Source organism: Moschus berezovskii, chromosome 26, assembly GCF_049115385.1.
Source record: "Moschus berezovskii isolate FMDL1 chromosome 26, NW_MosBer_1.0, whole genome shotgun sequence".
In the NCBI taxonomy this organism is placed as follows: Eukaryota; Metazoa; Chordata; class Mammalia; order Artiodactyla; family Moschidae; genus Moschus; species Moschus berezovskii.
The window spans coordinates 10,725,034-10,741,445 of NC_142485.1; the positions used below are offsets into that span (position 1 = coordinate 10,725,034).

At 38.7% G+C, this 16,412-nt stretch overlaps 1 protein-coding gene across 2 annotated transcripts in view; it reads left to right on the plus strand.

Moving 5' to 3' along the window:
• ADAM2 (ADAM metallopeptidase domain 2) overlaps positions 1-16,412 on the plus strand; it is a 105,374-nt gene that overhangs the window by 68,682 nt on the left and 20,280 nt on the right. For both annotated transcript variants that reach the window (XM_088832656.1, XM_055416274.2), the window contains exon 15: positions 8,184-8,289. In XM_088832656.1, the coding sequence (XP_088688782.1) occupies positions 8,184-8,289 (106 nt within the window). The remainder of the gene's footprint in view (positions 1-8,183; positions 8,290-16,412) is intronic.

The window sequence follows — 16,412 nt, forward strand, 5'->3', positions numbered from 1 at the left end:
GTCCATCACCAACTCCCAGAGTTCACTCAAACTCATGTCCATCGAGTCGGTGATGCCATCCAGCCATCTCATTCTCTGCCATCCCTGTCTCCTCCTACCCCCAATCCCTCCTAGAATCAAACTCTTTCTAGTGAGTCAACTCGTCGCATGAGGTGGCCAATATTGGAGTTTCAGCTTTAGCATAAGCCCTTCCAATGAACACCCAGGATTGATCTCCTTTAGAATGGACTGGTTGGATTTCCTTGCAGTCCAAGGGACTCTCAAGAGTCTTCTCCAACACCACAGTTCAAAAGCATCAATTTTTCGGCGCTCAGCTTTCTTCACAGTCCAACTCTCACATCCATACATGACCACGGGAAAAACCATAGCCTTGACTAGACGGACCTTGGTTGGCAAAGTAATGTCTCTGCTTTTTAATATGCTATCTAGGCTGGTCATAACTTTCCTTCCAAGGAGTAAGTGTCTTTTAATTTCATGGCTGCAATCAGTATCCGAAGTGATTTTGGAGCCCAAAAAAATAAAGTCTGACACTGTTTCCACTGCTTCCCCATCTATTTCCCATGAAGTGGGACCAAATGCCATGATCTTCGTTTTCTGAATGTTGAGCTTCAAGCCAACTTTTTCACTCTCCTCTTTCACTTTCACCAAGAGGCTCTTGAGTTCCTCTTCACTTTCTGCCATAAGGGTGGTGTCATCTGCTTATCTGAGGTTATTGATATTTCTCCCGGCAAACTTGATTCCAGCTTGTGCTTCTTCCAGCCCAGCGTTCCTCATGATGTACTCTGCATATAAGTTAAATAAGCAGGGTGACAATATACAACCTTGACGTACTCCTTTTCCTATTTGGAACCAGTCTGTTGTTCCATGTCCAGTTCTGACGGTTGCTTCCTGACCTGCATACAGGTTTCTCAGAGGCAGGTCAGGTGGTCTGGTATTCCCATGTCTTTCAGAATTTTCCACAGTTTATTGTGATCCACACAGTCAAAGGCTTTGGCATAGTCAATTAAGCAGAAATAGATGTTTTTCTGGAACTCTCTCGCTTTCTCCATGATCCAGCGGATGTTGGCAATTTGATCTCTGGTGCCTCTGCCTTTTCTAAAACCTGCTTGAACATCTGGAAGTTCACGATTCACATATTGCTGAAGCCTGGCTTGGAGAATTTTGAGCATGACTTTACTAGCGTGTGAAATGAGTGCAATTGTGTGGTAGTTTGAGCATTCTTTGGCATTCCCTTTCTTTGGGATTGGAATGAAGATTGACCTTTTCCAGTCCTGTGGCCATTGCTGAGTTGTCCAAATTTGCTGGCATATTGAGTGCAGCACTTTCACAGTGTCATCTTTCAGGATTTGAAATAGCTCAATTGGAATTCCATCACCTCCACTAGCTTTGTTCGTCATGATGCTCTCTAAGGCCCACTTGACTTCACATTCCAAGATGTCTTGTTCCAGGTGAGTGATCATGCCATAGTGATTATCTTCATCGTGAAGATCTTTTTTGTACAGTTCTTCTGTGTATTCTTGCCACCTCTTCTTAATATCTTCTGCTTCTGTTAGGTCCATACCATTTCTGTCCTTTATCGAGCCCATCTTTGCATGAAATGTTCCCTTGATATCTTTAATTTTCTTGAAAAGATCTCTTGTTTTTCCTATTCTGTTGTTTTCCTCTATTTCTTTGCATTGATCGCTGAGGAAGGCTTTCTTATCTCTCCTTGCTATTCTTTGGAACTCTGCATTCAGATGCTTATATCTTTCCTTTCCTCCTTTGCTTTTCACTTCTCTTCTTTTCACAGCTATTTGTAAGGCCTCCTCAGACAGCCATTTTGCTTTTTTGCATTTCTTTTCCATGGGGATGGTCTTGGTCCCTGTCTCCTGTACAATGTCATGAACCTCCGTCCAGAGTTCATCAGGCACTCTATCTATCAGATGTAGACCCTCAAATCTATTCCTCACTTCCACATAAGGGATTTGATTTAGGTTAAGTTACCTCCTATTGTCCTTTGATTTCAGCCTTAAGGATACACTTTAGTAGATCTTGCTGGAAAGTTTTGCTAAAGGTGAGATCTTTCTCATTGTGTTTGTCTTGGAATGCAACAGTTTCTCCTTAATTGTTTTTAGGAGAGTTTAGCTGAATATAGAATCTATAGTCTTTTCCTTTCAAAATTCTGTAGTATCATCCCACTCTCACCTGGCTTCCTTCGTCCCTAATAAAGAGTGTAATCAGTTTGACTTTGATCTGTGGATCTCTTTAAGATTATTCTATGTGTATTTTTTTAATCTTCTTGTAAACATGTAGATAGATATAGATACATTGTTAAATATGAAAAGTTTTCAGTCATTATTTCTTAAAATATTTCACCACCCTTTTCTATTTTTTCCTCATTTTTGGAATCCCTATGTGCCAATATTTCATATTCTTGATGTTGCCCCACTAATCCATTAAGCTCTCTTTACTTTTCATTATTCGATTTTCTTTCTTTCCTCATACTGGATAAACTCCACTGATCTATCTTTAGGTCAATAAAGCCTGCCAGATAAAATCTATTGATTTTAAAATTTCTGTAGTGAAGTCTTTCATTTTAAGATAGTTTTCAGTTCAGAATTTCTATTTGTTTCCCTTTTTTATTTAAAATTCTATATTAGCATTTCCCATTTAGTTTTTAAGAAATGGTTTCCTCTGGTAATTTGAACATATCTGTAATAGCTATTTTAAGTCTTTATCTTCTGGATTTAAAATTTGAGATCTCTGAGGATATTTCCCATTGGCTTTTTTTTTTCTGGGTATGTAGCATACTTTCATTTTTTTGCAGGTCATGTAAAATTATTTTTTAAATCCCTTATTTTTTAGAAATTTTAGACAGTATATTTTGACAGTTTTGATTCAGATTTCTCCAAGGATTTTTGTTGTTCTCTTTGTCTTACTATTTGTTTAGTGACTTTCTTGGACTAAATTTTCAGGTTCTGTATTCTGTACTATGTGCAGTCACTGAGTTCTTTGCTAGTTTTTTCTTTTTCTTTTTTTTTAATCTCCCCAAATTCTTGTTTTTATTTTTAAGTCAGGCTTCCCAGGGGTAACTCCTAATTAAGTGCCAAGCTGAAACCTGTCAGATACCCTTCAAAGCTTTGACTGTTTATTTTCTATCCACAATGCCAAGGGACAGTTTCAAGCTTCAGGTAGTTCGCACGACAGGCATAGCTTTCACTTCTTGCTAGTTCAGGACTTAAATATAATCCAGAGGAGTGACTGGGAACTTCTCTTTCCTAGAATTGTTCTTGGAATGTGTACATCTTTTCAGATCCAGTTGCATGTTTGAGCTTTTCAACATTCCTTATGATCATCTAGTTCTCCAAAGTTTCCTTTTAAATTCCCAGAAGGCTCTTGTTTGCCTCAGCTGCTGCAATGTTGCTGTCGTATTGCTATTATTCAGTGTTTCCCTGGGCGTCAGGCTTTTTTTCCCACTGAGCTGAGCTCTTTTTCTTGTTGTTTTTCAGTTGCTAAATTGCATCCAAATCTTTGCGGCCCCATGGACTGCAGCTTCCCTGTCCTTCACTATCTCCAGGGCTTTGCTCAGATTCATGTCCACTGAGTTGGTGATGCTATCTAACCATCTCATCCTTGCCTGCCCTCTTTTCCTTTTGCCTTCAATCTTTCCCAGCATCGGGATGTTTTCCAATGAATCAGCTCTTCACATCAGGTGGCCAGCACCAGTCTCTCCAAAGAATATTCAGAGTTGATTTCCTTTAGGATTGACTGATTTGATCTCTTTGCCGTTCAAAGGACTCTCGAGAGTCTTCTCTGGCACTACAATTTGAAAACATCAGTTCTTCAGCACTCAGCCTTCTTTATGGTCCAACTGTCACATCTGTACTTGACTACTGGTAAAACCATAGCTTTTACTATACAGACCTTTGCTGGCGAAGTGATGTCTCTGCTTTTTAATACTCTATCTAGGTTTGTCATAGCTTTCCTTCCAAGAAGCAAGTGTCTTTTAATTTCACAGCTGCAGTCACTGTCTGCAGTGATTTTTGAGCCCAAGAAAATGAAATCTGTCACTGCTTCCACTTTTTCCCCTTCTATTTGCCATGAAGTGATAGGACCCGATGCCATGTTTTTTGTATTTTGAATGTTGAGTTTCATGCCAGCTTTTTCACTCTCCTCTTAGAAAAACACCCTCGGAATAGAGATTTTCTCAGTAAGTAAAAGTTTGGATAATTGTCTTACTATGCTCTGTTGCTTCTAACAAAGCTCAAAATAGGCCAGACCTCTTCATTAGCTGTAAGGCTTTTGGCTACCATGCCGCTGAAGAAAGATGAGAATATCCCCAAGGTAAAACATCACAGAGCCCTCTGTCTTAAGAACTGTAACCACCAGGATTCCATCAGAGAAATAGAATATCACTCCCTCTCTCATTCCATTTATAGTTAAATATCCAAATCTGATGCCATCCCTTCAAGCCAGCGCTTCCAGACAAACGAAGGTCTCTTTCATAGCAAAAGTGAGTGTGCATTTCAGCCAGTTATCTGCGCCATGTTCTGGGGCCTTTAACTGACATTATTACTGTGGACTTTAAAAACATCCACAACCTAAAAATTGAGAGTGTTGTTTTATTCGGTTGGAATTTTTAGGACTTCAAGCTCAGGAGAGAGCATCTCAAGTAACCCTGAGAAAACTACCCCAAGGAGGCGAGGGAAGGAGCCAGGTTGCATGGAATTTTGCAACAAATGACAGGAAGACCGAATATCAAAAGCTTATTGTTAATTAAAGAAAACTAGACAACCTAAGTTAATGTATTTAGCACTTTTCTATATATGGGAAGATGCAAGAGTCTGGGCTCACTGAAATCATTCCTTTGATATGCACCTCAGCTGTCTGGAGCCAGTATCTTGTGTTTTTGACATCCTGAGCTTCCCTGGGGCTTACTATAGGGTATGGCTGTAGTCTGATGACTGCTAGATTGCAGGTATTCTCCTTCCTGAGTTCTCTTAAGGTTCACCTGCTCACATTGGAGGGCTGCATTCCCCGAAGACTGTGATATCCCTAATTACTGATACAGCAGGAAATATTCCATTTCTCATTACCATCCCAGGGGACCCAGGAATACAAGTGCCTCTGGTCACTAGAATCAGATAACCAAGGAATGTCCCTGGGAAGAAGCCACAAAAAAATGAGAGCACCACATGTAAAAAGCTATAGCCCAAGATGCATGTGAAAACTCCCTTTTGGGAAATTCTGGCACTCTGAGGTGTGGCAGGGTGAAAACTGAAAGATAGCGCTCACCCTCCAAAGTCTCAGTGAAGGATCCTAGCAGGTCCCTGTTTAATCAGAATCCTGACCCTCAGGCCACAGCTCCTGAGATAAGCTAACAGGCCCCTCTTACAGAAAGACTGGGCTCCTCTCACTGTTCCCTCTTGTCCTGCCCTGGATATGGTCGCCGGTTAAGAACTCTTTCTCCCTTAGTCTTGTGGGAGCCTTGAACATAAACCACACTGGCCATCAGAATCATTGCACAATTCTCTACAGCCTTGTAGGTCTCATAGCCATAAACCTCTGTTGGTTATCAAAGTTGGAGGTTTGGGGGGCTCATCTTTCAGGTGCAGGATTCAAAAGCTGTGGCACCTGATGTGAATCAAATACTTCACCCCCTCAGGGAGGAGCTCTTGGTTTTGAGTTCCCTTCCAGCTGCGGGATTAATGCACTGGGCTGCGTTTATGGCAAGAGTGTGTCTCAGCCTTTCCTACCTGCTTCAGTGTGGCCTTTCTCTTGTTTTCTCAGTGTGAAGTGGTCATTCCACCCGTTTTTAGCTTTTCTTCATTAGAAATTGTTCCATATGTAGCTGGAGATTTGATGTGTTTGTGAAAAGTTGTGGGTTCAAGATTTTTCTGTGTGTACTTCACCATCTTGAAATGGAACCTCTATTTCCATCAGCATTTTAAAGAGATTACTCCATTGTTATATGGCTTGCATATTTCTGAAGAAAAATCTGTCATAACGTGTCTCTTTTCTCTTTAAACCATGAAGATTTTTTTGGCCTTTGTTTTTTATCACTCTTCATATTATATATTTGAATGTGTGTTTGTGTGCATGTAGTTCTGCTTAGTGTTCCTAAGTGTCTTGCCACTGTGGTATAAACACTGTACTATTATACAGATTTCTAAATGTCAATTTATGCTTGTTTGCCTCTCCATAATTATTTCAATGTATTCATTTTTGATGCCCTGCCTTCTTAAAGATTTATATCTCTATAATTAATTTTAGTGTACATGTACCTTGGTTCTCGTAATTATTTTAACATATATAGATGTCTTTGTTTTATTTTTTTTCTTGAATGCTGTATATAAAGACATATTGTTAGTTAAAAGTTTTTTTCCTCTGTCTTCATTTTTGACTTACAGAAACTGTGTTTTCAGTTTCAGTGCTTCTCTTATATAAACACTACATCTTATATGAATACATCCACTTTTTTCTTCTGTTAAGTTCATGAAGTAAGAGACCAATGACTTTAACTGAATTAGAAACCAAAATTGTTGAGGTTCCATGAGAGTTTTGATTAAGTTCACTCTATATCTAGTTCACTCTTATTTCCAGGGCATAACTCTCCAAGGCTTTCAATTGAGAGATTGTATGTATGTAACCACAACGCAGAAACTGCAGACAAAAATTGCTCTGCTTTCTGGAAGTCATTTATTTATACTTTAATTCCCTTCTCTTCACATGTTTCAGTTCAGCTCAGTCGTGTCCGACTCTTTGCGACCCCATGAATCACAGCACGTCAGGCCTCCCTGTCCATCACCAGCTCCCGGAGTTTACCCAAACTCATGTCCATCGAGTCGGTGATGCCATCCAGCCATTTCATCCTCTGTCGTCCCCTTCTCTTCCTGCCCCCAATCCCTCCCAGCATCAGGGTCTTTTCCAGTGAGTCAACTCTTCACATGAGGTGACCAAAGTATTGGAGTTTCAGCTTCAGCATCAGTCCTTCCAATGAACACCCAGAACTGACCTCCTTTAGGATGGACTGGTTGGATCTCCTTGCAGTCCAAGGGACTCTCAAGAGTCTTCTCCAACACCACAATTCAAAAGCATCAATTCTTTGGCGCTCAGCTTTCTTCATAGTCCAACTCTCACATCCATACATGACCACTGGAAAAACCATAGCCTTGAATAGACGGATCTTTGTTGACAAAGTTATGTCTCTGCTTTTAATATGCTATCTAGTTTGGTCATAACTTTCCTTCTAAGGAGTAAGCGTCTTTTAATTTCCTGGCTGCAATCAGCATCTGCAGTGATTTTGGAGCCCCCAAAAATAAAGCCTGACACTGTTTCCACTGTTCCCCCATCTATTTCCCATGAAGTGATGGGACCAGATTCACATGTTTAGAAGCAGAAAAATGCCTTAAGAGGGGACTGTACTATATGTTGAGGCCCCCCAAGTCTCTAATTTTATTACTATAGTAAATGATCCTCCAAATTTTGCCTTCTTTATGTTCTGTTTCCCTTGGTAAGCTTATAATTGTGATCCTCTCACACACAACTAGGTTTGCAAATGACCTCTGGGATGAAAATCAATTGCTTATTTGCGGTTTACTACTGCCTCTAGGACTTTCAACTGAGATCCTGGTGCTGGGGCTCCTTTTATGTTCTCATATTTCTTTGTGGTTAAATCAAAGGTTTTTGGCTTAATCTTCACATTAGAGTAATGGTAAACTGCTTTTTAAGTAGATCGACTCCTATGAGAATTAAGCACAAAATGTGTGTGGATTAGATAGTAAATATGAAAATAAATCAGTTGTGATTCCAAGATTTTTTAGTCTGGGGAAAGTAGGATGAAAACAAAAGATGTCATTTTAATGATTTGTCTTGAAAACACAGTTACACAGAAACACTATTGACCAATAAGTCAATTATTTGTTTAAAAGTGTCTCATATACATATATGTTTCAGGCTTACTAAAAGTTAGAAGACAAACTGCATACTGTAGTTAATCCTAAGGTATCTGTTTGGGTAGTAGACAAGATGCTTTCAATATTTAAATATTTCATTGAAGTGGTTTTTTTGTGACTTTAAAACTATTTTATTTTCAATTTTGTATTATGCTCTTATGTGCAATATTTTAAACAATCTCAGAATAAATGTACTCATTATTTTAAATGCAGCAGCAGTATGACTAACCACACTTTTTTTTTTTTCAGGTTCATTTTATGCTCCTTCAGAATGTTTCCAGCATCTGAATTCTATGAATGATCAGTCTGGGAACTGTGGCGTAACTCCTACCGGGTTCACACCGTGTAGCCCTGAGTATGTTCTAGGAAATCTATCTGAGACATGTTATTTATTGTCTTAAATTTGAAAATACCATGAGATAATTTACTTTATATGTAAGCAAAATGTCACTTTATCATGAACTAAGACTATATTTAACCAAACTATAAATGTCTTAAGTACAGAATGTCTATACTTATCTTTCTCACATATCTGAACTATCGCTTGTACTGTCCCACAGAGCATTGCATTTACATACAAGTACATTAATTGCCCATTAGTTTGAAAGGTGATTTTCATTTTGCATGCTATCACTTTAATTTTGCAAATGATGACCATTGTTTAGTGATCTAATAAAAATGCATGAATTTTTGCTATCCAGGAAGTAAAGCACTGTGTTTAAGAACATGTGCTCTGCAGGCAGCCATCTTGGTTTCAGGGACTAATCCCGACGGTTATCTCCTGTTGTGACTCTGGATGTGTGCCTCACGTTCCTGAGGTGTAAAACATGAATACCAGTTTCACTAACATCACTGGGCTTGTGCCAGTGTGGAGTTTGCTGCTGCTGCTGCTGCTGCTGCTGCTAAGTCGCATCCGTCGTGTCCGACTCTGTGCAGCCCCATAGATGGCAGCCCACCAGGCTCCTCCATCCTTGGGATTCTCCAGGCAAGAACACTGGAGTGGGTTGCCATGTCCTTCTAATAAACACACCTAGAATGGGACTGACACACAGTATGCACAGTATGAGTGTTAATTGTTAATTACTATGTGCCTGTTATGTCACTTTAATCATGTCCGACTCTTCCTCACCCTGGACTGTAGCCCAACAGGCTCCTCTGTCTATGGAATTCTCCAGGCAAGACTACTGGAGTAGGTAGCCATGCCCTCATACAGTGAATCTTCCCTACCCAGGGATCAAATCCAAGTCTCTTACATCTCCTATATTGGCAAGCAGGTTCTTTACCACTAGCACCATCTTGGAAGTTCTAATTACTATGATTATATATATATATATATATAATATATATATAAGAACTAGAATGTTACTGTAATATTTTTATGCTATTTCAAACATGGTTTGATATCTAAAATAAAAATTCTATAAAAAAATTTGTTTGCATGAATAGCAAGAAGATTTCTCATATAACCTTTAATCATATTTGCCGGTGGCTTTCATTTGGCCCAGTTGCTATGTCCATCTGTTTTTCAAATTCTCCTCTCCTTTCCTCCCTTCAAAATTATTTTCTTAAACCATCTGAATGTAAACTGGATACTGTGCTTCATTATCCTTAAATAAATCATTGTGTCTTTCTTGGGGACAAAATTTTTTAATGGCTATATTATAGCTGTCAAAATTCACAATAAAACTTCATTCATTATCTCAATAAAGTATTTACAGTTCTTTGCTTTGTTCAGGAGCAAATCTAGAGTCACATGTTTGCATTAGTCATAATATATTTTTAAACTTTAGAACATTTTCTTTGTTTTGTTATTTTTACATTTTTTAAAAATACTACAGGCCAATTATTTTGTAAAATTTTTCTCAAACTGGTTTTGATAGTTAGATTCATGTTATAAATTTTCTCATACTTGCCACTAAAGTGGTGTTGTACCATCAAGTGCAATTTTCAAAGGGTACATCCCAGTTTCTCTCAGTGTTGGATATGTTGCTGCTGCTAAGTCACTTCAGTCGTGTCCTACTCTTTGCGACGCCATAGACAGCAGCCCACTAGGCTCCGCCGTCCCTGGGATTCTCCAGGCAAGAACACTGGATTGGGTTGCCATTTCCTTCTCCAATGTGTGAAAGTGAAAAGTGAAAGTGAAGCTGCTCAGTTGTGTCTGACTCTTAGCGACCCCATGGACTGCAGCCCACCAGGCTTCTCCATCCATGGAATTTTCCAGGCAAGAGTACTGGAGTGGGGTGCCACTGCGTTCTCCAGTTTGATATGTTTGGTTAAACTGTTTGGTAAAGTTAATTTTCTTTAGGTCTCTCAATTGTAAAGTTACTCTTTTCCTTTGTGTTTAATGCATAATTTGGGGGGAGTTAAGAAGACTCTTGAGCGTCCCTTGGACTGCAAGGAAATCCAACCAGTCCATTCTAAAGGAGATCAATCCTGGGTGTTCATTGGAAGGACTGATGCTAAAGCTGAAACTCCAATACTTTTGCCACCTCATGTGAAGAGCTGACTCACTGGAAAAGAGTCTGATGCTGGGAAAGGTTGGGGGCGGGAGGAGAAGGGGATGACAGAGGATGAGATGGCTGGATGGCATCACCGACTCTATGGACATGTGTTTGAGTGAACTCCAGGAGTTGGTGATGGACAGGGAGGCCTGGCGTGCTGTGACTCATGGGGTTGCAAAGAGTCGGACACGACTGAGGGACTGAACTGAACTGAGACAGTTTTCTTCTCTACTCCCTAACGCAGGCCTCTTCATAACAAGACAGTATCCATCTGTTAAAACTTTTAGCCTTAAAAGGACACAAAGTCTCCAAAGAAAAATTGAGGTTGCTCAAACTCAGGTTTGATATTTGGGGCACCATCTTAGACTACCTAGGTAATGTTGAAATGAGAATTCCAAACTTCTCTCTTATGCCCAAACTTTGTATATTTGACTAAAAATAACAAACCTTATCCTATTATTTAGGAAGGTCAGGGTGACATAGCCTTTAAAGCCTAAAAGAAAACTATAAATCTCCCTGCCCTTCGACATCCAAATTATCAACTTTTCTTTCTCCTTTTTTTTTTAAATTTAAAAGGAAGGAAGTGTCCTTGGAATGCTGACCCTAAAACACTAGGGAAACCATTGACTCATAGGATATCAGTAGCCAACAGCTAGACCCTGTAACATGAGGATGACTCTTTTGCCTCAAAGCCACTACTGCCACTCTCTTTTAGTCAAGGTCACCAAGAATCCTTTGGAATCCTTTTCACCATCTTTGTACCTCATAAAAGAAGTCCTTCTGAATTCTTGTCACACTCAACATTCTCTGACCAGTCACCACACCTCCTATAAAACCGTCTTAATAACCACTTCTCATATAACTTTTTCTCACTGTAATCATCTTAAGTCTTAAAACATTACTTTTATATTCGTATAAAGTTTGTTAAAGTAGAACACAGCATACTAATAATAGAGTGTATATAAATTCCTGTTGAAGCTTTTATCATTTTCCTTAATTTTATTTGATTTTTTAAATTTACATAGACTATAAATATTGAATATACAACTTGATAAATGTTTCCATTTGCAGAAATGTTTCCTCCAATCTGTGCCCCATACAACCTATGTTCTTTTCTTAATGGTAATAGATAAATGTATTCTGTTCAAAAACACCATATTAATGGAATGCTACAGTGTGCTTTTTTGTGTGTGTCATAATATGCCTGGACAATTTTTTTGTGATTAAAATAAATTACTCTTGTAATAGTATTTCAGTTTTTATTACTGAGTAATTATGAATATCACTAAAATTATATACAAAATTATACATATATTTATAATTAATACAATATATAATTATATTATATATTTATATATTATTTTATTGATGATCAATTATGTGGTACATATTTTTTGTTCATTTTGGCTATCATGAATAAAGCTGCTCTAATTTTCAGAATCAAGTCTTTGTAACAAATGTATTTCCACTTATGTTGGAAAGATACATACATCCATAAGAATATAATTGCTGAGTCTTATAATTTCATGTTAACATTTTTAAGGATTTACCAAATTGCTTTCCGAAGAGGCTATGCAATTTCACACGCACACTAGCAGAGTCTAAGAATTCTATCTCCTCCATAATTTGTTACTACTTGGTAATGTCAGTCTTTTTTATTTTAGCCATTCTACTTCTAACTTTTGTTTCCATTTGCATTTGTGACGCTTGCTCCTTGGAAGGAAAGTTATGACCAACCTTGATAGTATATTAAAAAGCAGAGACATTACTTTGCCAACCAAGGTCCGTCTAGTCAAGGCAATGGTTTTTCCCGTGGTCATGTATGGATGTGAGAGTTGGACTGTGAGGAAGGCTGATCGCCGAAGAATCGATGCTTTTGAACTGTGGTGTTGGAGAAGACTCTTGAGAGTCCCTTATACTGCAAGGAGATCCAACCAGTCCATTCTAAAGGAGATCAATCCTGGATGTTCATTGGAGGGACTGATGCTAAAGCTGAAACTGCAATACTTTGGCCACCTCATGCGACGAGTTGACTCACTGGAAAAGACTCTGATGCTGGGAAAGGTTGGGGGCGGGAGGAGAAGGGGACGACGGAGAATGAGATGGCTGGATGGCATCACCGACTCTGTGGACATGAGTCTGAGTGAACTCCGGGAGTTGGTGATGGACAGGGAGGCCTGGCGTGCTGTGATTCATGGGGTCGCGGAGAGTCGGACACGACTGAGCGACTGAACTGAACTGAACTGAACTGAACATATTTAGAGCATTTTCTAAGCCTTTTATGTTACTGTGTGTATCTTTCTCTATGATGAATCTTAAATTTTTTCCAGTTTATTTGGAATGGTTTAGCCTTCTTATCACTTAATTTTACCTATGTGTCTTCTTATTCTGAACTAACTGCAGATTCATGGGAAATTTCAAAAATAACCTAGAAAGAATACAGAGGACCCCTGTATACTTTGACTGTTCCCCAAATGGTAACACCTCAGATGACTTATATATCTTACCTGTAGTAAAATATCCAAAGCAGGAAATTGACACTGGTAAATTCACAGACATTAGTCCTCATATATCATCAGTTTCCCTTGGATTCATTTGTGGTGTGTGTGTATGTGTATGTGTGTTTGAATTGCCGTCTTGGCAATATTGCATTCAGTTCAGTTCAGTTCAGTTCAGTCGCTCAGTCGTGTCCGACTCTCCGCGACCCCATGAATCACAGCACGCCAGGCCTCCCTGTCCATCACCAACTCCCGGAGTACACTCAAACTCATGCCCACAGAGTCGGTGATGCCATCCAGCCATCTCATTCTCCGTCGTCCCCTTCTCCTCCCGCCCCCAACCTTTCCCAGCATCAGAGTCTTTTCCAGTGAGTCAACTCGTCTCATGAGGTGGCCAAAGTATTGGAGTTTCAGCTTTAGCATCAGTCCCTCCAATGAACATCCAGGATTGATCTCCTTTAGAATGGACTGGTTGGATCTCCTTGCAGTATAAGGGACTCTCAAGAGTCTTCTCCAACACCACAGTTCAAAAGCATCGATTCTTCGGCGATCAGCTTTCTTCACAGTCCAACTCTCACATCCATACATGACCACGGGAAAAACCATTGCCTTGACTAGACGGACCTTGGTCGGCAAAGTAATGTCTCTGCTTTTTAATATACTATCAAGGTTGGTCATAACTTTCCTTCCAAGGAGCAAGCGTCTTTTAATTTCATGGCTGCAATCAGCATCTGCAGTGATTTTGGAGCCCAAAAAAACAAAGTCTGACACTGTTTCCACTGTTTTTCCATCTATTTCCCATGAAGTGATGGGACCAGATGCCATGATCTTTGTTTTCTGAATGTTGAGCTTCAAGCCAACCTTTTCACTCTCCTCTTTCACTTTCATCAAGAGGCTTTGAGTTCCTCTTCACTTTCTGCCATAAGGGTAGTGTCATCTGCATATCTGAGGTTATTGATATTTCTCCCAGCAATCTTGATTCCAGCTTGTGCTTCTTCCAGCCCAGCGTTCCTCATGATGTACTCTGCATATAAGTTAAATAAGCAAGGTGACAATATACAACCTTGACGCACTCCTTTTCCTATTTGGAACCAGTCTGTTGTTCCATGACCGGTTCTAACTGTTGCTTCCTGACCTGCATACAGGTTTCTCAAGAGGCAGGTCAGGTGGTCTGGGATTCCCATCTCTTTCAGAATGTTCCACAGTTGATTGTGATCCACACAGTCAAAGGCTTTGGCATAGTCAATGAAGCAGAAATAGATGTTTTTCTGAAACTCTCTTGCTTTCTCCATGATCCAGCGGATGTTGGCAATTTGATCTCTGGTGCCTCTGCCTTTTCTAAAACCTGCTTGAACATCTGGGAGTTCACGGTTTACATACTGCTGAAGCCTGGCTTGGAGAATTTTGAGCATGACTTTACTAGCGTGTGAGATGATTGCCAAGTGGTAAACATAGAATGTCTGGGTTTATTTCAGTGTTCTTTCCTTTTTCTCAATCAGGTTTTAGTTTTCAGTGTTCAAGTGTTGCATGTGTTTTAAGTATATTGCTGAGTGTTTTGCTTTTGAAAATATTGTGAACAGAATGGTTCTCTAAATTTTATTTTCTCGTTGTTCACTGCTAGTATCTAATAATAATATAAATAAAAATAAAAATCATATACTAATATTTTATATGATGTGAACCTCAAAAATTCTCTCTTTCTCTCTTTTTGTGTGTGAGCTTCTTAGTATTTGCTTGTCCAGGATCATGTAATCTGCAAATTAAGTCTGAATTATCCTTTTCTAATTAGGATATCTTTAATTTGTTTTTCTTGCTCGACTGCATTCATATCTACCAAAATGTTGAACTGTAAGTGGAGAAAGAAAAGATTTCCTTATTACCAATTTTATGAGACAAGTTTAGCCATTACCAGTAAGTTTATTGTTAGCTTATTTTTTTTGTTAATACCCTTTATCTGATTTGGAAATGCCCCCTATATTTCTACTTTTCTGAGAATTTCTAATCTTACATGGTGGTTGTATTTTTTCAGTGCTTTTCATACATCTATTTTCTTGAATCTATTTTTGATGCATTTCCCTATTGATATAATTTATTACATTAATTTGTTTTCAGATGTTTAAAGTCATGAGTCATGTTCTTTTTATTCACTCCAACAATGTCTGGCTTTTAATTGATTGTTTAGACCATTTCCATTAAAAGTGATATACTTGAACTCATTCAGTTCAGTTCAGTTCAGTTCAGTTGCTCAGTCGTGTCCGACTCTCCGCAACCCCATGAATCACAGCATGCCAGGCCTCCCTGTCCATCACCAACTCCCAGAGTTCACTCAAACTCATGTCCATCGAGTCGGTGATGCCATCCAGCCATCTCATTCTCTGTCGTCCCCTTCTCCTCCCGCCCCCAAACCCTCCCAGCATCAGAGTCTTTTCCAGTGAGTCAACTCGTCGCATGAGGTGGCCAAAGTATTGGAGTTTCAGCTTTAGCATCAGTCCTTCCAATGAACACCCAGGATTGATCTCCTTTAGAATGGACTGGTTGGATCTCCTTGCAGTCCAAGGGACTCTCAAGAGTCTTCTCCAGCACCACAGTTCAAAAGCATCAATTCTTCAGCAATCATTAACTATCTTCAAATAACAGAGTAATAGTTCACATTCAAATGCTGTAATTATACACCCCTTCATGTGTAGTGAAAGAGTACTATAATAGTTTCCCAATTCTTCCATCCAGTCCCTTGTGAGGCTTCTTGTTACTTACTTTGCTTATACATATACAATAAATATCCAATGCATTCTTTGTATTATTGCTTTGATTATTATTAGCTCAGTTAAGAATAAGAAAAATACACACATTTTTCTTTCAATTTTTTTCATTTTCTGATACTGTCCCTTTTTTATGTAGATCAAAGTTTCTGACACAAATAATTTCTCTTCAGCATAATGGACTTTTTTAAAAAATATTTCTTTCAAGTAAGATATGCTGGCAGAGAATTTTATCATTTTTTGTCTGAAAAATCTCTATTATGTGAAAGATAATTTTACTGGACAGAGAATTCGGAGTTAGATTTTTCTTTTCTTACAGCAGTCAAAAATTCCTTCCAAGTCTTCTTAACTGCATGATTTTTAAATGAAAAGTCTGCTGTAATTCTTATCGTTGTTCCTCTAAGTAAGTTGTGCCCCAACCTAGTTGCCTTTTAGAGTTTCTCATTGATTTTGATTTACTTTAGTTTGAAAGTGATATATTTATAGATGGTTTTTGATATTTTACCTGCTTGGCATTTTCTAAGTTTCTTGTATTTGTGTTTTCATGTCTGTCAATAGTTTCGTGAAGATCTTGTTCATTATTTTTTCAAGTTTTTTCCTATTCTATTTCTTCTCCTTCTGCTGCTCTTATTACAAGTATGTTACAATTTCTTTAATTGTCTTATAGTTGCTGGGTTGTTCTATTTTTTCTCCATTATTTTGTTTTATTGTGATTCAGTT